General features: G+C 42.2%; 1 protein-coding gene across 1 annotated transcript in view; it reads right to left on the reverse strand.

Moving 5' to 3' along the window:
- The window catches only part of FRMD1 (FERM domain containing 1), a 112,365-nt gene that overhangs the window by 24,261 nt on the left and 64,013 nt on the right, over positions 1 to 24,091 (reverse strand). Inside the window, exons 6-7 of the mRNA XM_073627537.1 lie at positions 23,824 to 24,004; positions 16,185 to 16,340 (exon numbers count right to left, since the gene is read on the reverse strand). Of these exons, the coding sequence (XP_073483638.1) occupies positions 16,185 to 16,340; positions 23,824 to 24,004 (337 nt within the window). The remainder of the gene's footprint in view (positions 1 to 16,184; positions 16,341 to 23,823; positions 24,005 to 24,091) is intronic.

Genomic DNA, 24,091 nt, shown 5'->3' on the forward strand with positions numbered 1-24,091 from the left:
AAACACTGAATCCTCAAAAAAGAGGGGAGGGACTTGTGTCCCATGATATACTCAAAGAAAAGGATTTTACAGGCATGTATGATAAAATCCTATTTTCTTTTTCATACATCATGGGACACAGAGTTAGGCTAATATTCATTACCTGCTGGGACGTCCCAGAGCAATAGCCTTGAGGGGAAAGAGACACCCTGCCAAACAATAGCCATCAGAACTTATACGGCAGCCTGCAGTACATTGCGGCCAAAAGTTGAATCCTCGGCTGCTCAAACATCCACTTGATAACATTTTGTGAACGAATGCACTGAAGACCAGGTAGCAGCCTTACAAATCTGAGCCACAGATAACTGATGGCAAAAAGCCCAGGAGGTTCCTACACCCCTGGTAGAATGAGCTCTCACCCTAAAGGGAGGAGCTTTATGTTTCAGACCATAGGCCTGAATGACCAACTGACGGACCCAATTGGCAATGGAAGCTTTGGAAGCTGCCTGTCCCTCCTTGGGTCCTTTTGGTAAAACAAAAAAGGAAAATATGAAAGAATGGGAATCCCATCAGGATAGGAATATAGTAGTACTCACCACATATATTAAAGGGGGTGTGATCAAAAAACTATATATGAAAAGGAAAAATAAAAATAAAAAAACTAAAATGACCAAGGCACACCAAACAGAGTAAACTACAAAAAAAGTTTATTAAGCTATGCAAAGCTGAACACAGAAAAAAAATAGTACACAACCACCCCTAAAAGACATTTATGGTGGGAATACCGGTAGGGGATCCCACCAATCTATCTGTACCCTCCCTGTAAACAGTATATAATCCCTCCTAGAAAAGCTTTTAGGGGTGGTTGTGTACTATTTTTTTTCTGTGTTCAGCTTTGCATAGCTTAATAAACTTTTTTGTAGTTTACTCTGTTTGGTGTGTCATGGTCATTTAGTTTTTTATTTTTATTTTTCCTTTTCAAAACAAAAAAGGAGTCTGATCCGCAGATCTAGACAAATAATTTGACTTGCATTCCTTGACTGCCCAGGCAACGTCCAAGGAATGCAGTCATCTCTCTTCCACCGAGCGAGGCAGAGAGAAAAAAAGAAGGCAAAATAATTTCCTGATTTAAATGAAAGGCTGATACCACTTTTGGCAAAAAGGATGGAACAGGTTGTAACATGACCCTGTCATGGTGAAGGATCAAGTATGGTTCCCTGCACGAAAGGGCCGCCAACTCCGACACCCTTGTAGCTGAGGTGATGGCCATCAGGAAGGCTAGCTTGTGTGACAGCAAGTCTAATGGAATTTCCTTGATAGGCTCAAATGGTTGTTTCTGTAACACAGACAGCACCAAATTCAAGTCCCAAGGACACATAGGCGAAATAATGGGGGGAAGCAAACGAGTTGCCCCCTGCAAAAAGTTTTGGACCAGCGAGTGGGAGGCTAAAGGCCTTTGGAAGAATACCGACAGGGCCGAAATCTGACCTCTGATTGTACTCAAAGCCAATCTGATTTCCACAGCCAACTGTAGAAAAGAGAGAATTCTCCCTACATGTATTTCCGAGGATGACATTTTTTGGCTTCACACCAAGCAATATAAGTCTTCCAGACCTTATTATAGATCTTCCTAGCGACAGCTTTTCTAGCATTAACTAGCGTAGACACCACTGGTCCCGAGATGCCACGGTCCTTTAACACCCTGGCTTCAATAGCCATGCCGCCAAATGTAATGACTGTAAATTGGGGTGGAATATAGGACCTTGAGACAGTAGATCGGGGTGACGTGGAAGCGTCTATGGCCCATCTATTGTCAGTCTCACAATCTCCGGGAACCAGGGCCTTCTGGGTCAGGCTGGTGCCACCAGAATGACTGGAACCCCCTCTCTCCGAATCCTTGCCAGAGGATCTCTTGTTCGGGACACAAACGGCTGTAGCTTGTTGTTGAACCTGGATGCCAGTAGGTCAACCTCTGGCCATCCCAAAGGCTAGCAAACTTCCTGGAACACCCCTGGGTGTAGGGACCATTCCCCCGGGCAGATCTGCTGGCGGCTGAGATAATCTGCCTTTCAGTTTTCTACTCCCGAGATATGGGCTGCCGATAGAATCGGCACCTGTTCCTCTGCCCAGGCTAGTATGTGGTTCACCTCCTTCAGAGCTGAACGACTCCTGGTACCGCCTTGGTGGTTTATATAGGCCACTGCAGTGACATTGTCGCACTGAACCCTGATAGGGCAGTCCTGAAGCTTCACCGTCCAGAACCGTAGGGCCAGACATACTGCCCGTAATTCCAGGATGTTGATGGGCAGGATTTGTTCTGTCCTTGACCATTTCCCCTGATCTGTGAGCCCCTTTAGGGTCACTCCCCAGCCTGAGAGACTGGCATCTGTAAGCAGTACTCTCCAAGTTATCGGGAGGAAGGATTTTCCCTTTCACAGGTTCTGATCCTGCAACCACCAGTTTAGGCTTAAGCATGCCCGAGGAGATAAGAACATTGGATAATCCAGGGCTTGTCCTTTTCTGTTCCAAGCCAACAAGAAGTCTTGTTATAAAGGCCTGGAATGGAACTGGGCATAGGGCACTGCCTCGAAGGAGGACACCATCCTCCCTAGAAGACTTATGCCGCATACACAAGAGCGGACTTTACGGCAGACTTGGTCCGGCGTACCGGATCTGGTCGGACAATTCGATCGTGTGTGGGCTCCAGCGGACTTTGTTTTCTCAAAAGTTGGACTGACTTAGATTTGAAACATGTTTCAAATCTATCCGACGGACTTTGCTTTCTAGCGGACAAACCGGTCGTGTGTGTGCTAGTCCAACGGACCAAAACTCACGCATGCTCTGAAGTAAGTACAAGACGGAAGCGCTCGGTCTGGTAAAACTAGCCTTCATATTGAAGCTAGCACATTCCTCTTCTGTGATCTTTTAACACAGCGCTTTTTTTTCTTTACAATGCGAGAGGAATGAAGTTGTTTTGCTGCTTTATATTCACACAGAGTTCTCACAAACTACTTTCTTCATGATTTATCCTCATGCCATGACTAATATGATATTTTAATAAAGCCAGATCTCCATAAATAAAGTATTAAATTAGATTTTGGACTCATCTTTCTTTTTTTAGATTTAAACACTATCTATTTTACAATGTTTGCTAAATTATTCAAAATTTTTTTTTTTTTTTTTTTTTACTTTTGGAGGTTCAAGTTACCACAATAACCTTAATATTTTGTGTTGTTTTAATGAACCTTAATGAGGTTGGTGTCCCTTGTTAATTAGACATAGGGGGGTTTATTTTCCAAAGGCAAATTCATTTTTCACTACAAGTGCAAATTGTACTTGGAATTGCACAGAAAGAGCATTTGGAAGTGCATTCGCTGTGGATCCGAGGGGCACATGCAAGGAACCACAAAAAAAAAAACAACAACCTTTTTCTTGCACATGATTGTATGATAAAATCAGCAGAGCTTCCCCTCATTTCAGCTCTTCCCCTCAGATTTACAGCGACTGCACTTCCAACAAGTGCACTTGCAGTGCAATTTCTAAATTGCACTTTTCACTAGTACTTTGCACTTGATTTTCTAAATGATTTAGCCTTTTTGAAAAAACACACATAGTCTTTTTGAACTGTACTTGCCTACTCCCAAACCAAATGTCGTTTTGAAATCCAAACACATAGTCAATAATGTAAGGTAAATAAAAAATCCATTTATTTTTGGCCAAAAAAATGAGGAAGGCAACACTGGAGACACTTTTGGAATCTGTGAAGCCTTTCGTCCCCCAGGACACACATCAAGTTTTAGGACAAGAAAATTGGTATCTTGCGACTAGGGAGCACAGTCAGACCAGACAGAAGCCAGGCGATCACTTTCGACTCTTCCGTGGAGCCTTCCCTGCATGCTTCTCTGCAGCCTTCCTTCCACGCTTCTCTGCAGCCTTCCTCGGAGGCTGTGCCTCTGGTGGTGTACTTGGGGCAGGAGGAGGAGGAGTGGCTTCATCTGCTAGATGTGTTTTAGCAGTAAGCTCCCCTCTCAAGCCCTTCTGATAGGCCTGAAAAATCAAATCCTCACAGAGGAGGCTTTGCCCCTTTTCCAGTTCCAGCAATCTGCTGGCCAAATATGTCCCATACACCTCCTCTGCATTGGGTGGTGTGCTTATGATTTTGCTCGCTTCACGAATGAGGGCTAGGGATTCCTCCTCAGTTTGTGTCATTTTTCTTGGCCTTTTGGTGGTAATGCGGAGGGGAGGCACCTGACACTCCGTGCGACTTCTACTGGGCCCAGCCACAGCCTCCTCCTCTCTCCCACTGAGCAAGGCCTCCTCCTCTCTCCCACTGGGCAAGGCCTCCTCCTCTCTCCCACTGGGCAAGGCCTCCTCCTCTCTCCCACTGGGCAAGGCCTCCTCCTGGCTGAGCTCATCCTGGGTAAAAAAAAAGGGACATAGTTGTAATTTTGGGTTACGCAGTCACACACAATTTTAAACTCATGACTTGCAAATATAATTCTAAACAAATAGTAAAGGCTATCTATTTGACCCCACCATTATTCCAGCACCAATATCTGAAGTTAGTATATTTTTGGCCACTACTGTCTAGTGATATGTCTACGTATTAATATTTGTGATGAAGTCATTTTTTATGAAGCACTTAAAAATTTGAGACGTTTACATCATTAATATTTACACAATCACAAATTCAACAAAAAAGGATACCTGGCTGAAGCTGGGCGCATCCACTTCATCAAGGATGAAAAGGGCCCAGTTCTTCCTGGGACTCCCCAGCTGGGGTGGAGGTGGAGGGAAGGGTCGAAAGTGACTGCCTTGTTTCTGTCTGGTCATCTAGAAATCACAGTTTTTGGTAGTACAACAGCTTGGGTACATAAACTTGGTCGGCTGCTGCTCCGGATCTGAGCGACTCCTGGATCTTATTGTGTTCCCGCTTGTACATGTTGCGCAAGATACCAATTTTCTTGTCCACAAACTTGAGGTCTGCCTGGGGGACTCGAGTCTTTACAAATTCCAAAAGTGTGCCCAGTGTTGCCTTCCTCACATCTCTATTGAAATATAATGGGTGTTTGACCTCCCACAGGTTTTTGTTTTCCTGATACAAATCAATGAATCTTGACAAAAAAATCAGCCTCCTTAAAGGGATTCATTTTTGCTGAAAGACAAGACACAAGATAAAAACTGTAATGTCAGTCAGAACTCCCAGGATTATTTTTGGCAGAATCTAGGGGACACATATATACACACACACACACACAAAAACATTCAACACACACACACACACCCATGTTTAATCTTACCTTCGTTTCTGACGTTCGCTACTTCCGCACGGACATACGTAGGCCATTGTAATATATACACTGCGCATGTGTCATGCTCCGCCTGCGTCACCCGCCCCCGACGTTCTTTAGTACGGATTTGTCCCCGCCCCTTCACTCTTCATTGCGCAGTGGGAGTATATAGAGAAAGATGGCGGAGAGATTAAGTGGAAATAGCGCGGAGGAAAGCCCTGAGCCACAACCATCCACATCCAGGAGGAGATATAAGGCCACCAACATGGCTTTTGAAGAGATGGTGGAGATGGTGTCCATATTGAGAAGGGAGGACTACGATGGGAAAAAGGGACCGTACACACGCCCGAACATGCGGAAGGACAAAATAATGGCCTCAGTTGTCACCGCTCTAGAAGCAAAATTTGGCACTAAACGGTCGAAAGAACAATTGAGGAAATGGTGGTCTGACATCAAAAGTAGTGAGCCAGAACAATATTGGCGAATAAAGAAGCTGCTTAAAAAAAGTAAGTACTTGTGTGTTCCTACTGAGATACTTAACTTGCATGCTGATCCATATTTTTGTCGTTTATACAGCATCGTTCGTAAAGACCATTCTTTGTAAAATACATACGATACTATGAAAATGATGTATTTTTTTCGCCAAAAACGATGGTACAGGGTTGGACGTACATTTAGGTCTTGAGAATTTGTCGGATTCCAAAAATGTGGTGATGTGGTGTAGATGTGTTTGAAAATATAATGCTTCTTCAAAAATGATTCAGTGTAACGTAAGGACAGGACACAGCAGCTGGTTCCACATCTGGACTCACGAGCACTGTGTACTATGTGACCATAAAGAAATTTTTGAGGGGTAATACACATAGGATATCATTGAGGTGTCTGCATCTGTGAAACTTGCATGAAAATGTGTATTGTTTTTAATTGTTGTTCAGAGAGAATTTTCATCCTGTCTTCTAAATTTTTGTGGCCAAAAAATGTCAATTGTCCCCAACTCATAACCAACGTTTCATAATAATTTTTTGAAAAATAAATCTCACTGTGTTTTAACTATACCTTTTGTTTAATTATCATAGGGGAGAAAAGACTCAAACAGTCCAAGGATCCCAGGACCCCCCCAAGTCACCAGCCTGAAGCTGACATTACCCCAAGCCCCAGCCCAAGACCATGCCCACCCGACGAGCTGGAGGAAGGAGAGGTGGAGGAAGTGTGCGACATTTCAACCCCACCAAGTGAGTGGCTGACACCCCAGCTTAAGGAAATCTATTTATGCGTCCATATTTTAACCCATTTTTTTTTGCAACACATTTTAGGTGAGGTTCTGGTTGTGAAAGGCCAAGCGGAAGAGCAATTTAGCACAGACAGTGCACAAAGACTTATTGGCCAGATAATGTTGTGGAATGGCCAAATTGATCGAATGCGTGACCAAATTGACAGCATGAGGAATCGGCTGGACACCATGCAACAGGAAATGAAGAACATGATTGATGTTTTGGGCAGAATATAATAACGTTTAGCCTAAAAACATCAATCATGTTCTTCATTTTATTGTCAAGTTTGTGTATAGTTAAATTTTTGAAGTTTTTTCCTAAAAAAAGATAAAATTTGCAGATGCACACGGTGCTATCTTCCATCAGGCGATATCAATGTACTTGTTTTGTGTTTGCAACCCCTTCATCATGAAAATGTTTGTTTGTGAGAGGAACAAATGGATTGCACACACAAAACACGTACATTGCGCCCCCATGATGGGAGATAGCACATGTTGACTTGAACCTTTTTTAATACCCAATTTTGAGCAGCTTCAAATTGTCGGCTTTACAAGGGGGACATCAGCAGCACCGTTAACATGTTGAACATTGTAAGTTCTTTTGTTTTTTTTGTATGTTTTTAAAAACACTGTTGTCAATTATAATTTTGTACAAAAGGTCTATTTTTGAGGAAATATGCCTAAAATAACCAAAAAAAAAAAAAAAATAAATTTTACCAAAAAAAAAAAAAAAAAAAAAAAAAAAAAAACACCTTTTCAAAAAATGCACCTTTCAATGTGCACACAGTAAAATGTTTTTACTACTACAATGTGTGTGGCTGATTATCAATAAGATGTTTTGCTAATTTTTGTGTGGTTACAGTGACAAAGGGCCTTATTAACTAAAGGGAAATGCACTTGCCACTACAAATGCACTAGGAGACAGACAAAACTAAATGCAAACAAGAATAAAATCAAGATATTTTTGTAAAAATACATTTTCTTTATTTTTTAAAGAAATTAGAGCTCTTGTTGAATAGCAATGGCCCCCCGACCATTAAAATAATTCACATATCGGTCACGCACTTGACGTGTGGTTTGGGGGGCCAAGCCAATACGGCCAATTTCCAGGCCTGTGAGTGTTTGGTCAACTACAAGTCCGGCCTCAGGCCCAACAGAGGTCATATATGTAGCTGAATGTCTTCTCAAAAAATTATGGAGAATGCAGCAAGCCAGTATGACATGATTTATTTTATAGTCCGCCAGATTTATGGCCGAGAGGAACAAACGGAACGGGCTGGCCAGAATCCCAAAGGCATTCTCCACAACTCTTCTTGCTCTGGCCAGCCGGTAATTAAATACCCTCCTCTCAGGGGTGAGTGTCCTTTGGGGGAACAGCCTCATTAAGTGCTCGCCAAGAGCAAACGCTTCATCAGTGATAAAAACTGAGGGGAGTCCATCAACATTCTGGTCATCAGGTGGCAATCCCAGGCCACCAGTCTAGAGACGCTGGCACAGCTTGGTCTGTGCAAAGACTCCTCCGTCAGACATCTGGCCATTCTTCCCCACGTCCACGAACATAAATTCCAATTGTGCCGAGACCACCGCCATCAAAACTACACTATGGAACCCCTTATAGTTGTAGAAATAAGACCCCGAATGGGGTGGTGGCACAATGCGGACATGCTTCCCATGGATCACCCCGACACAGTTGGGAAAGTCCCAATGGTCAGCGAACTGGGAGGCCACAGTCTGCCATTCCTGTGTACTGGAAGGAAACTGTGGAGTGAAACAAGAAAAAAAATAATATAAAAGTACTTTTAAACATAACTTGGATATCAGATTACACAAAAACATTCTTGAACAACAGCAGTCGAACATTATTATGTGTTTTTTTGCTTTTAATTCTAAAAAACATAAGGCCCACTTATAAGATTACTCACCCCCTCTGATGGCCCATTGATCAATTTGAATGTGGGGGAAGGGGTTCTAATTATGTAAAAAAACACACCTGACAGTTGCTAACATTTGAGGGGGTGGGGGAGGGGTTCTAATTATGTTAAAAAACACACCTGACAGTTGCAAACATTTGAGGGGGTGGGGGAGGGGTTCTAATTTGGGTAAAAAAAACACACCTGACAGTTGCTAACATTTGAGAGGGTGGGGGAGGGTAAAACAGTACAATGGAGCTGACAATATACATTGTTCAAGGGACTATAGGCTAGAGATATAAATGGACCCAGGATTGCATGGTGGGGAGGTTAGTGAAGGTAAATATGCATGTAGGGCAAAAAATGATTAATGTAAAAAAACAGGCATGCATGAAGATAAAGGGGACATTCACAGCATATTCAAAGCATGGTAATTAGGTAACGAGGACATTTAGACAATACGTTAGCAAACATTAATACATATCATGTAATGTTAAAGGATAAAACTTACCTTCATATAGTCCTTCTGCAGGACCTGAATGATGGCAGAACAGGTCTCTGGGATTATGATCCACAGAGCCTGGGGGGAGATGCCTGTCGGGAACTTCAAGTCCTGAAGACTTCTCCCAGTTGCCAAGTAACGTAAAGTGGCAACTAGCCTCTGCTCCGCAGTGATGGCTTGCCTCATGCAGGTATCCTGCTGATATAGGGGGTCAGCATAGCCAGCAGACGTTCAAAAACGGGGTCCGTCATCCTGAGATAATTCCTGAAATCCTCAGGATTATTCTCACGGATTTCACGGAGCAAAGGCATGTGCGAGAATTGTTCACGCTGGCGCAACCAATTCTTCATCCATGAACTCCTCCTCGCCCTGTTCATGGACTGGACTCGGGTCAAAGTATTAACCCCAACACCAAGTCCCCACGCAGCACGAACTCGAGAACGAGTACGTCCATGCGACATGGCTTCAAAACGGTCGGCTGGTCAAACAAACTTATAACAAACGCACTGAGGAACAGCAAGGCCTATGAAGAGCGACCTGAAAATCAGGAACGAGCGGACCAGAACGGCCTGCTAGGCAGGTTACGAACTGACCAACACGCACTGAAAAGCAGATACAAACCTCACAAGCACAAACTGAACCTCAGAAAACGATCGAAATAAGCTGAAGTGTGAAAAGCGTGAATCGTCTCTAACCAAACTTCTACTAACACGAGATAAACATGAGATTAGTAGAAGGAGCCCAAAGGGTGCCGTGGTGGGGCTTGAACTTCCTTTTTCTAGTCCCGTCGTTTGTGCTGTACGTCACCACGTTCAAAACCATCGGACTTTTAGAGTGATCGTGTGTGTCCAAGTCCGTCCGTTTTTAAGTCCGACGCACCTAGCGGACAAAGTCCGGCGAAAAGTCTGCCGTAAAGTCCGCTCGTGTGTACGCGGCATTATACAGAGCCAAATGGAGGGTTGTCTGGTGCCCTTTATCTGACGCCCTGATCCTTCGGGGCATAGATCTTTACGGGTGGCAAAAATACCCTTGCTTGGACCGTATCTAAGATCAGACCTAAATACTTTAGACTTTGAGCTGGTCTCCAGGTTCATTTTTCGGTATTTATGATCCAGCCTAAGCTTTCCAAATACTGCCCTGTGCAAGTTATGCTCTGTTCTAGAGCCTGTAGTGAGTGATCTCTGAGCTGGAGCTCATCCAGATACCCAAGCACCAAGATCCCCGGGGTCCTTAAAAGACCCAGTACTGGTGCTAGGACCTTTGTAGCAAGCCCAAAGGGTAGAGCCACAAACTGAAAATGACGTTCCTCTACTGCAAATCGAAGGAACCTCTGATGAGGCTGAAAGATAGGTACGTGTAAATACACGTCTTTTATATCGATGGAGGCTAGAAAGTCTCCCATCTGGAGTGAGGCTACTACTGAGCGGACAGACTCCATCCGAAAGGACTGGATCAGTAGATACTGGTTCTGGGATCTTAGGTCCAAAATGGGCCTTGTGTCCCCGTTTGGTTTTTGAACCGAGTAAAACCCTGCGCCCCTTTCGGATATAGGAACCCCTACAATCACTCCTTGATTCATTAAATTATGTAGTGCCTGAAGCAATAAGTCTCTTTTTGAAGGATCCAAGGGAACGCTGGATCTTAGAAACCTCTGGAGGGGGAACTCCCCCCCCGCAACTCCAGCTTGTAACCGCGGGATATAGTTGAGGTGACCCACTCGTCCTGAACTATTGTTCTCCAAATGTCCGCAAAGTGCAGCAGCCCACCCGATACAATGGGGGCATTTCCCCTCAAAAGGAGGGCTTGATGCTGGGTTTAGAAGAGTTTTGGACCCAGGGCTTTTACTGGCCCTGGCCTTGCGGCTTTCCCCTGGCTCTAGTGCCCTGTTGGCGGCAGAACTGCCTTGGCGCTGAGACACTTGAGGAAGCAGTCCCTGAGGTTTTAAACGAGGGACGTCTGGTGCTTTTCTTCGTAAAGAACTCTTCCCTCCTGAAATCTTTTGGATATACTTGTCCAAATGATCACCAAATAAACGTTCCCCATAAAAGGGGAACCTGCCAATAACTTTTTAAAAGGAAGATCGGCTGACCAGTTCTTAAGCCACAAAAGTCTGCGCATATGTACAGACAAGAGAGCCAAACGAGAAACCTGCTGTATTGAATCCTTTAAGGCGTGAACAGCAAAACACAGCGCTCAAGAAATATCTGTCTTATTTTCAGGCAGATCATCCTCCCGGTTAGGCCTGTCAGGCCGTCTAACCTGATCCTTTATGGACTGGCAGGTACCAATTGCTGCAACAGCTGGCTGAATAGCTGAACTGGCCACTGAAAAGGAAGCTTTTAATTATGACTCAGATTTCTTGTCAACAGGGTCTTTCAAGCCCTGTGCGTTATCTACCGGACAAATTAAGTTTTTGTTTAAGGAAGAGACTACTGCATCTATGGCTGGCATACTCCACTTCTTAATGAACTTTTCATCCATGGGATATAAAAGGGAAAACCTCTTAGGAGGAACAAAAGTCCTGTCAGGATGTTCCCAATCAGTATACACCGCCTGTTCGAACAGAGGATGTAAGGGGAAATCCTGTGCGGTCTGAAGAGGCCTCAGGCACCCCAAAGAGGACCAGGGAGGCTCAGTAAACTCTGTAAGAGGCAACTTAAAGGCAGAACAAACCATCTCGGTAAGAGTCTCTATCAAAAGCCTCTGCGACTGAGAGGCAGACATCAATTGGATATCTTCTTGTCCAGATTGCTCAGAAGCCAGGCTCTCCACAGAATCCTGAGATTTTTAGCTCTTCCCCATCCTCAAACCATTCCTGCTAGGAGGCTCCGGGGAGGGGGATCTGTCACGCTTCTTGCCGCCCTGCAGGATGGAGGCAATCATGCCCGCAATTCTGTGCTCTAACCTGGCTATGGCCGAGGACAGTTCATCCTTGGTGATAAAGGGTGAAGCAGCAGCATTGACTGTACGCACAATACCAGATAGGTGCAGCGGCTCAGATTGCCCAGAAGCCTCTGGTACTTCAAGGGATACAAAACTAGGGATACGACTAGGTTCATCAGGAACTACTGACAACATAGGCGTGCCCTTCCCTCTAGTGTTAGTCCCGCTCCTCTTTTTTTGAGGACATTTACAAGCCACAAAAAGAGTACCTGGTTGTAGTATTAACACACCTCAGAAGGGAGATCCTTTAAATCGGGCTCACCAAGCCCCTATGCAACAATCCTGCTAAGCACCTTTAGTCTGCCAAGCAACACCTAGTGACTTATGTGACCTGGGAAAGGAGAAATGAACCGCTGCAAATGCTTGGTTCAGAGCCTGTTCTGTATCCCACAACTGCCTTCTGGAAGCACCACATGCTTGGCATACACAGCTTAAATAAGCTGGCTGTGCGTCGGAATGTTCTGAATGTTTCCAATGCAATGATTCTGCTTGCATTGGAAACCACAGCTTGGCACTGCATGCTGTTATGAAAAGTGGTTCAGAGATGCACGATTCCCCAGCCCCCCCCATTCTTACCTGAGCTTGATCCATTCCAGCGATGTGTATGAGAGCAGTGCCTCTCGGTGGGCCGAGTCGCCGGGTCTGTGTATATAGCCGCTTTCCTTGGGGGCACTCACCGAAGAAGAGGGGTCTGGAGCACCGGCGGGGGACCCCAGAAGAGAAGGATTGGGGCTGCTCTGTGAAAAACCATTGGCCCAAGCAGGTAAGTATATCATGTTTGTTATTTTAATCAAAAAGACGAAGGTTTAATGTTACTTTAACCACTTAAGCCATAGAAGGATTTACCCACTTCCTGACCAGGCCATTTTTTGCGATACGGCACTGCGCCGCTTTAACTGACAATTGCTCGGTCATGCGACACTGTAACCAAACAAAATTGATGTCCTTTTTTTTAGAGGTTTCTTTTGGTGGTATTTGATCTCCTCTGCAGTTTTTATTTTTTGCGCTATAAATATAAAAAGAGCGACAATTTTGAAGAAAAAAATGCTTTTATTACTTTCTGCTATAAAAAAATTTCAACAAAAAAAATGTAAAAAAAAACTAATGTATTAATCATTTTAGGCCGATATGTATTCTGCTACATATTTTTGGTAACAAAAATCGCAATAAGTGTATATTGATTGGTTTGCTCAAAAGTTAAAATAGGGCACAGATTTATGGCATTTTTATTATTTCTTTTTTTTACTAGTAATGGCTGCAATCAGTGATTATTAGCGGGACTGTGACATTGAGGCAGACAGATCGGACACCTAACTGACATATTTGACACTTTTTTGGGAACCAGTGACAATATTACAGTAATCAGTGCTAAAAATATAGTGGCTATAAAAAGTCTACACACCCCTTGTTAAAATGTCAGGTTTCTGTGATGTATAAAAAAAAAAAAATGAGAGAAAGATAAACCATTTCAGAATTTTTTCCACATTTTATGTGGCCTATAAACTGTACAAATCAACTGAAAAACAAACTGAGATTTTTTAGGTGGAGGGAAGTAACATTAAAAAACTAAAATAATGTGGTTGCATAAGTGTGCACACACTCTTAAAACTGGGGATGTAGCTGTGTTCAGAATTAAGCAATCACATTCAAACTCATGTTAAATAGGAGTCAGTACATACCTGCCATCATTTAAAGTGCCACTGATTAACCAAGTTCAGCTGTTCTAGTAGCTTTTTCCTGACATTTTCTTAGACGCATCCTACAGCAAAATCCATGGTCTGCAGAGAGCTTTCAAAGCATCCGAGGGATCTCATTGTTAAAAGGTATCGGTCAGGAGAAGGTTACAAAAGGGTTTCCAAGGCATTACATATGCCATGGAACACAGTGAAGACATTCATCATCAAGTGGAGAAAATATGGCAGTGACATTACCAAGAACTGGACGTCCCTCCAAAATTGATAAAAAGACAAAAAGAAAACTGGCCAGGGAGGCTGCCAAGAGGCCTACAGCAACATTAAAGGAGGTGCAGGAATATCTGGCAAGTACTGGCTGTGTGGTACATGTGAGAACAATCTCCCGTATTCTTCATATGTCTGGGCTATGGGGTAGTGTGGCAAGATGGAAGCCTTTTCTTACGAAGAAAAGCAACCAAGCCCGGCTAAACTTGGCAAAAACACATCTGAAGTCTACCAAAAGCATGTGGGTAAATGTGTTATGGTCTGATGAAACCAAGGTTGAACTTTTTGGCCATAATTCCAAAATGACATGTTTGGTGCAAAAACAACACTGCACATCACCAAAAGAACACCATACCCACAGTGAAGTAGGGTGGTGGCAGCATCATGCTTTGGGGCAGTTTTTCTTCAGCTGGAACATGGACCTTAGTCAAGGTAGAGGGAATTATGAACAGTTCCAAATACCAGTCAATATTGGCACAAAACCTTCAGGCTTCTGCTAGAAAGGTGAACATGAAGAGGAACTTCGTCTTTCAGCATGACAACGACCCAAAGCATACATCCAAATCAACAAAGGAATGGCTTCACCAGAAGAAGATTGAAGTTTTGGAATGGCCCACCCTGAGCCCAGACCTGAATCCGATTGAAAATTTGTGGGGTGATCTGAAGAGGGCTGTGCACAGGAGATGCCCCCGCAATCTGACAGATTTGGGGTGTTTTTCCAAAGAAGAGTGGGCAAATATTCCCAAATCAAGATGTGCCATGCTGATAGACTCATACCCAAAAAGACTGAGTGCTGTAATAAAATCAGAAGGTGCTTCAACAAAGTATTTGTTTAAGGGTGTGTACACTTATGCAACCAGATTATTTTAGGTTTTTATTTTTACTTCCCCCCACCTAAAAGATTTCAGTTTGTTGTTCAACAGTTCAAAAGGTGTAAAAAGTTTTGAAAGGATCTATCTTTGGCTCATTTTTTTTACATCACAGAAACCTGACATTTTAACAGGGGTGTGTAGACTTTTTATAGCCACTGTATGCACAGTTATTGTATCAATCACACTGGCAGGGAAGGGGTTAACATCAGGGGCAATCAAGGGGTTAAATGTGTTCCCTGTTTGTGATTTCTAACTGTATGGGGGACTGTGTGATTGGAGAAAAACACAGATCCATCTTCCTGCTTAGCAGAAAGACCAGATCTGTGTGATCACCCCTGTCAGAATGGAGATCTGCCTTGTTTACACAGGCAGATCCCTGTTCTGTCACTGCGGGGAACGATCACGGGTGGCTGGCGGACATGGAGTCTGACAGACCCACTGATTGGCTCCCCCGCTGGCCAATGGGAGCATACGCACCCACCCACAAAATTGAGTTCACAAGCCGACTTACACCTATGACGATTCGCGGGTGGTATAATGATGGCGGCTGGTCGGCAAGCGGTTAAGCTTATGATCCACAGGAACACCCAGATCCTTCTCCACCATTGATTCCCCCTGTTGCACTCCAGTATGTATGATGCATGCATATTCTTAGCCCCCACGTGCATAACTTTACATTTATTAACATTAAACCTCATTTACCACATATGCACCCAATTAAACAATACACGTAGGTCGACTTGTAAGTTGGTCACACCTTGTAAGGATGTTATTCCACTGCATAGCTTGGTGTCATTTGCAAAGACAGAAATGGTACTTTTAATCCCAGAATCTATCTCTTTTAAAAACATATTTAAAATAAGGATCCCAACACTGAACCTTGGGGTACACCACTAACAACCCTAGACCATTCAGAGTATGAATAATTAGCCACTACTCTCTGAATACGGTCTTTTAGCCAGTTTTCCATACATTTACAAACTGATTTTTTCAAGCCAGTAGACTAACTTCACATTAGCCGTGTGTGGGGAACGGTTTCAAAAAAACTTTTGCAAGATCCAAGCATACCATATCCACAGCCACCCCTCTGTCTAAGGTTTTGCATACCTCCTCATAAAAAGAAATAAGATTTGTTTGACAATTTCTGTCTTTCATGACTTTATACCATCTATTGCTTAAAAAATAAATAATTTCAAGCAAAAACGTATCTATGTGGTCTTTTATTAACCACTTGCCGACCGTCCACCGCAGTCAGGAACAAGCGTGATTTTGTGCGCGCTCTGCGACACGCAGTAACCTGAACCAAGCCTTAGACTGGGATGCCTTGAGACTAAATACTTTTCAAGGGCGCCCTGACTGCAAAAAGGTTGAGAAACATTGATTTAATACATTCAAGAGTAAACATACCTTCATAAGCAACACATGACATACAGTATATAGCATTTTTTTAATCTCTTACCTTTAGAAGTCTATAATAATGAACAGGTACATCTTCCAGGACACATGATTCCCTAATGAAATTTAGAACAGCTTCCTTCACAGACATTCCTTGAAGTTCCTTGTGCACCTCAGGAGCATGCTTCAATATATAATCAGCTCCTCTTTTTGCAATGATCTGTGAAAAATAAGAATATAGTCTACTTGCAAACATCTTTATTTTTACACTAAAACATCTCTCATGCAAACGACTAAACATACACTTGTTCGAGGAACCTATAGTGCCTTGAAAAAGGATTCATACCCCTTGAAATTTTCCACATTTTGTCATGTTGCAACCAAAAACGTACATGTATTTTATTGGGATTTTATGTGACATTTTTTTACAAATAAATGTCTGAAAAGTGTGGCATGCATTTGTATTCAGCCCTCGAGTCAATATTTTGTATAATCACTTTTTGCTGCAATTACAGCTGCAAGTCTTTTTGGGTATGTCTCTAACAGCTTTGCACAGCTAGAGAGTGACATTTTTTCCCATTCTTCTTTGCAAAATAGCTCAAGCGCTGTCAGATTGGATGGAGAGCATCTGTGAACAGCAATTTTCAAGTCTTGCCACAGATTCTCAATTGGATTTAGGTCTGTACTTTGACTGGGCCATTCTAACACATGAATATGCTTTGATCTAAACCATTCCATTGTAGCTCTGGCTGCATGTTTAGGGTCGTTGTCCTGCTAGAAGGTGAACCTCCGCCCCAGTCTCAAGTCTTTTGCAAACTAACAGGTTTTCTTTTAAGATTGCCCTGTATTTGGCTCCATCCATCTTCCCATCAACTCTGACCAGCTTCCCTGTCCATGCTGAAGAAAAGCACCTGCACAACATGATGCTGCCACCACCATGTTTCACGATGGGGATGGTGTGTTCAGGGTGATGTTCAGTGTTAGTTTTCCACCACACATAGTATTTTGCTTTTTGGCCAAAGAGTTAAATTTTGGTCTCATCTGACCAGAGCACCTTCTTCCACATGTTTGCTGAGCCCGCACATGGCTTTTGGCAAAAGGGACTTCTTTTAGCATTATTCTTGCCAAACTTCCATAAAGGCCAGATTTGTGGAGGGCACGACTATTAGTTGTCCTGTGGACAGATTCTCCCACCTGAGCTGTGGATCTCTGCAGAGTTACCATGGGCCTCTTGGCTGCTTCTCTAATTAATGCTCTCCTTGCCCGGCCTGTCAGTTTAGGTGGACGGCCATGTCTTGGTAGGTTTGCAGTTGTGCCATACTCTTTCCATTTTCCGATGATGGATTGAACAAGGCTCCGTGAGATGTTCACAGCTTGGGATATATTTTTTTTAAAACCTAACCCTGCTTTAAACTTCTCCATAACTTTATCCCTGACCAGTCTGGTGTGTTCCTTGGCCTTATCAATGCTGTTTGTTCACAAAGGTCCTCTAACAAACCTCTGAGGGCTTCACAGAACAGCTGTATTTATATTGAAATTAAATTACACACAGGAGGACTTTATTTACTAATTCGGTGATGTCTGAAGACAAATGGCTCCACTAGATTTTAGTTAGAAGTATTAGAGTAAAAGGGGCTGAATACAAGTGCACACCACATTTTCAGATTCTTGTAAAAAAAAACTGAAAACCATTTATCATTGTTCTTCCACTTGACAATTATGTGCCACTTTGTGTTGGTCTATCACATAAAATACATTTACGTTTTGGGTTGTAACATTACAAAATGTGAACAATTTCAAGGGGTATGAATACTTTTTCAAGGCACTGTAGTTAGGCCTGTTGCACACGGGAGTAAAAAATGCTTCTTTTTTACTGATCTGAAATGAGATGCATTGTTGTCTATGGAACACACTGCACACAGTAAAGATCAGTAATATAGTGTTGAGTACAGAGCAGTAAAATAAAAATAGAAAATTTTACATTTGAGTGCAGTAATTTACTCATGTTTTTACTCGTTTAATGTTTACGCGAGTATAAGTGAGTATAATAAAATACTGACCATGAAGAAGAAATTTACTCGTCAATACGTTTGCACAAATTTACTCGCCTATACTCAACATTACTCTTTACACACAGTTTTTGGCCCCTTGCACATGGGCTTCATAAGTTCCTGAGTAAACATCAGTGATGGTTGTGTGAAAGGGGCCTTTGTATATGCTCTAGTGACACCAGCTCATGTGGATATATATATTTTACATAGTTACATAGTAGGTGAGGTTGAAAAAAGACACAAGTCTATCAAGTCCAACCTATGTGTGTGATTATATGTCAGTATTTTATATAGATTTATATGCACTTTGTGGTCACATGCTCTTCCCATACATTGGTTAGACACCATCCAGTGGCTTGTTTCTCTCAGCAGCACTGATCTGTGTATTCTGACAGTGAGGCAGCCTCAATGCTGTCAGAATACAATAGTGCAACAGAGAATCAGTTTAGTTTTGGCTGAAAAAAAATAGAACCACGTATGGCTAACTTAAAGCGGAGCTCCACCCAAAATGGGAAGTTTAGCTGGTTTGCACCTTCTCCCCTCAGCTGCCATATTTGGCACCTTTTTTTTAGGGGGGGAGTACCCACTCCTATTTCCACGTAAGATCGCTGCAGCAACCTCTGAGTATTTCCAGCCCCTTTTCCCTGCTGCCATCTGGGGCACACACAGGTCCCAGAAGATGGTGGGACCATCTGGAAAGTGCAGCGCGACTCGTGCATGCGCAGTAGAAAACAGGCTATCAAGCCTGAAAGCTTCACTGCAGGTTTCCCTTAGTGAAGGGGCCTGCTTTTGAAGCCAATTGACAAATCGGCTTGCGTGCCGACTTCGCTGGATCCCTGGAGGGGTAAGTGTCTTTCTATTGAAAGTCAGCAGCTACAGTATTTGTAGCTGCTGACGTAATTTTTCCTTGCCCAGACTAGAGTTCATTGCCAAGTCCACCAATTTGGACTGAATTTAGATATTTTTTTGGGGTAAATAAGCAACATAGTGTGAATGCTAAACACATATTCTGGGGGAATAGGCTTCCCAGACCCAACACTATGTTATAGAGCTGTGCACATGTCTAGGTTTATTGCCTGAAGCAAATACGCCATTACAAAATTATGGGTTCAACCAGAACAGAACCAGTTAAATATACCACTACGGGACCTACTTTGGTTACCACACTCACAGAGCAATGGCGAAAGAAGACTCCTTGATAGGGGTAACCCTTCAAACCTTGATCCAAGAGGAGAGTCAAATAACACACACCTCCCAATTACACCCCAATTCTTGGTCTTCCCTCTTTTTCAGCAGGCAGCTCAGATCGAGGTTTTCAACCATTTTCACAAGCAGATTCAAAATCCAAAATTTTTTTAACCTAGGTGGCTGGACGACTATATTAAAAATACAGACTTTGACTGATCCCCTCTATTACTATAAAGACTTGTCCATATTAGAAATTTTCTCTCGTTACCCAAATCAAAAGAGCAAAAGAAGTCCGTTATGCCACATACACCCATGTCTGCTCCAATGTAACAACTATGTCCCACTATACCTTTTTAAATGGGAATGGGATCTTCGACTCTCACTGTCAAAAGATCAATGGAATAATATCCTTTATTCTGCCCACAAATCATCAGTAGCAAATAAGATACAAGAATCAGGTTTTAAAATCTCATTGAGATGGTACAGTGGGGACAGAAAGTATTCAGACCCCCTTAAATTTTTCACTCTTTGTTATATTGCAGCCATTTGCTAAAATCATTTAAGTTCATTTTTTTCCTCATTATTGTACACACAGCACCCCATATTGACAGAAAAACACGGAATTGTTGACATTTTTGCAGATTTATTAGAAAAGAAAAACTGAAATATCACATGGTCCTAAGTATTCAGATCCTTTGCTCAGTATTTAGTAGAAGCACCCTTTTGATCTAATACAGCCATGAGTCTTTTTGGGAAAGATGCAACAAGTTTTTCACACCTGGATTTGGGGATCCTCTGCCATTCCTCCTTGCAGATCCTTTCCAGTTCTGTCAGGTTGGATTATAAACATTGGTGGACAGGCATTTTTAGGTCTCTCCAGAGATGCTCAAGTCGGGTTTAAGTCGGGCTCTGGCTGGGCCATTCAAGAACAGTCACGGAGTTGTTGTAAAGCCACTCCTTCGTTATTTTAGCTGTGTGCTTAGAGTCATTATCTTGTTGGAAGGTAAACCTTCGGCCCAGTCTGAGGTCCTGAGCACTCTGGAGAAAGTCTTCGTCCAGGATATCCCTGTACTTGGTCGCATTCATCTTTCCCTCGATTGCAACCAGTTGTCTTGTCCCTGCAGCTGAAAAACACCCCCACAGCATGATGCTGCCACCCCCATGCTTCACTGTTGGGACTGTATAGGACAGGTGATGAGCAGTGCCTGGTTTTCTCCATACATACCGCTTAGAATTAAGGCCAAAAAGTTCTATCTTGGTCTCATCAGACCAGAGAATCCTATTTCTCACTATCTTGGAGTCTTTCAGGTGTTTTTTTTAGCAAACTCCATGCCGGCTTTCATGTGTCTTGCACTGAGGAGAGGCTTCCGTCGGGCCACTATGCCATAAAGCCCCGACTGGTGGAGGGCCGCAGTGATGGTTGACTTTCTACAACTTTCTCCCAACTGCATCTCTGGAGCTCAGCCACAGTGATCTTTGGGTTCTTCTTTATTTGTAACCTTGGCCAGATCTGTGCCTTGCCACAATTCTGTCTCTGAGCTCTTCAGGCAGTTCCTTTGACCTCATGATTCTCATTTGCACTGTGAGCTGTAATGTCTTATATAGACAAGTGTGTGGCTTTCTTAATCAAGTCTAATCAGTATAATCAAACACAGCTGGACTCAAATGAAGGTGTAGAACCATCTCAAGGATAATCAGAAGAAATAGACAGCACCTGAGTTAAATATATGAGTGTCACAGCAAAGGGTCTGAATACTTAGGACCATGTGATATTTCAGTTTTTCTTTTTTAATAAATCTGCAAACGTGTCAACAATTCCGTGTTTTTCTGTCAATATGGGGTGCTGTGTGTACATTAATGAGGAAAAAAAAATGAACTTAAATGATTTTAGCAAATGGCTGCAATATAACAAAGAGTGAAAAATTTAAGGGGGTCTGAAAACTTTCCGTCCCCACTGTACAGTCAACCCTACCCTCTATTTGTGGGTCTCTCAGCTATGCTGGTAATGTCAGAAGGAACCAGGTACAATACTACATATCTTCTGGGACTGCTCAATTCTTAGAGGGATCTAGGATGAGCTACAAACCTATTACAAGAGACTCCCAGACACTGACTTGGGGAAAAGTAAAACACAGCATATTTGCTGCATCTAAAACATTTGTCTAAACATACGTGCAAACACTCACTGTTGATTCACTTAAGGCCAAATTATACTAGTGTGGTGACTGGCATTTTTCCTTACTGGAAAACGCAGGTCACTGCTAGGGCACATAGAAAACATTTGTTTTCTATGTGTCCTCTTCGCACTGAAACGCAGCTCAGAGCTGCGCTGCAGTGATAAAATGCACAGTGCACTGGACAGAATCATGATGCGCTCCCCCACCTCCACCACTTTCCTAACTCCCTCTTACTTACCCCACATGCCTCATTTTGCTATCCCAATCCCATGAACCCTATATTAGTTTTTTTTTTTTTTAATGTTCAAACATGGAAGCAGCGGAGAGTAAAATTCGAAAGAACCATGAACATTTTGCTTAAGATTAGTACATAAACTGGTAAATCGATAGAGGAAAATGTTTAGTTGCAATGTAATACACTAAAAAGACATGAACCAGATACTGTATATCCAATGTGATACATACTCTTGTGCTTCTCTGCCTTCTTAAAAGTAGTACTAAAGGCAAAACTTTTTATTTATTTTAGATAGAACAAGGGAGGGTTATAACCCCTGGGAACTTTTTTTGCCATCTGTGTCCCATTTTGCAAATTACCCTTTATTTCCTGTATCATGGCCAAAACAGGAAATTAGAGGAAATTCCTTCAAAGCAGAGGAAATTCCTTCAAAGTAAAATAATCCTTCACTGTCACCAAGCTCACCAAAACTAGTGTCCCCATTGGAAGATTTCCCCTGTATTCCTGTTCTGGGGACAATCCAAAATGTGGTACCTTCTTTTACTTTTAATGATAACAAACAAAGAGGATGAATCTCTAGCCTGACAGGTGTTCAGGTGTTTTAATTCCTCTCCACTTTAATCTAAAGTTACCAAAAAAAAAGTTTTGCCTTTAGATATACTTTAAACAAAATAAAGAATTAAAAAAAAGCTGTTTGCCTTTCGCAAACAAGTAGAAATGCAGCAACACTGAATTTATGATCAATGTGCAGGCTTTACCTTTTTCCGTTGAAGCCTGCAAAGCATTGCACCTGCAATCAGTATGTAACAGTTGCAAAGCGCAGGCTTTACAAACTATTCCCCCAGCATACGGAGGTATGGGCCTGGCTGGAAAAGTGCAGGTGAAATACATTGCTAGCTGTTCTGCACAGGTCTCTTCTAATGTGGTGCTGTATGTTACCATGCTTCATGTTACACCCCAAATAAGGGTGTATTATGAAAATATAGTCACAAAAATGGGACTTGACCTTTAACAAAATTTTAATAAATAGGCTCTGAGACTTCATACTATACATCATCCTTGTAGATCTTGTAATTTATGCTGACATTTTCACAAAATGTTACCATGTGTAAGCAAACACTCCCTTTGTAATCGTTCACGTAACTTATTAAAAACTTAAAGTATTTCACAAGAACAAATATATTTAGAAAAAGTAAATTAAATAAGTTATTTAATTTGTTAATGGCCAACAAAATCTAAAATTATATAAATTGTATATATTATGGAATTATTGCTTAAAATCTCTAGATTTTCCTATCTCCCCTGACACAAGAAACATTTTTAAGCAATAATTAAATTAGATCCTGAAAATAACAGATGGTTTACGATGGGGTGGCATATTTACTGTACAACAAGGGCAATCCATGCAGATTAACTAGTTGCGTTATAAAGAATAGAATGATGCTTGTTTTTTTCTGGAAAATGTGTGATGAACATTGTCATTTAGGCTAAATGCACACAGATGGTGAAAGACTGAAAATATGCCCAGCATAGAATTCAAGGTATTTTCCCGCACTTGCGGCACACAGTCCGTCATGCAAGTTACCTGGACATACTTGTGTAAACACAAACTCTTCTTTGCATTGGCGTTTACCTGCGCATACATATACAATGTATTTCCTAAACATGGAAGTTTTGTGCTCGGGAAATACATCATACACACGTAAATTGCTGGTTTACTAATGAGATGTTTGTGCTCTGCAAATGAGCCACCTGCACAGAGGAGTAGAACAACAACTACTGCAGGAGAATCATAGACAGTAATGTGAAAGTGCTGAAAAACCTAAATACATATAGACCACTTTAGTCTGGCAAATAAGCAAAACAATAGCAAACATGGACTTCACAGATCACATTTATAGTGAATACTACCATAGCACCATGAAGAGCAGAGGATGGCAAATGCTTACAACAATGCTTCATTGAATAACATAAAACAACAATTTAACAGACATCTGGTGTAGATTTGACTGTTCCTTTAATAACTTTAAGTCTCAAGTTAAATGTTCATACCCAGTGTGGAAAGTAGGCCTCGGGTTCGAAGTAATTTTTAATAGGAGTTCTTTGGTTTCCACAATCAGCTTGAAGTGCATATGCTGCCAGCAAAAAATAAATCTCCTCTGTGTGAGTGCAGTGGGATCTCAAGACTTGTTCTTTCAGGTGGTAATAATACAATTTTCTGGCTATTTTATCACTGTGGTGAAGTAAAAAAAAAAACACAATGAATTAGAATAAAATGATCTTTAGAAAACCACCAACCAGATAACACCTCACCAGCAGG

The sequence above is a fragment of the Aquarana catesbeiana genome, linkage group LG04, assembly GCF_042186555.1.
Source record: "Aquarana catesbeiana isolate 2022-GZ linkage group LG04, ASM4218655v1, whole genome shotgun sequence".
Classification (NCBI taxonomy): domain Eukaryota; kingdom Metazoa; phylum Chordata; class Amphibia; order Anura; family Ranidae; genus Aquarana; species Aquarana catesbeiana.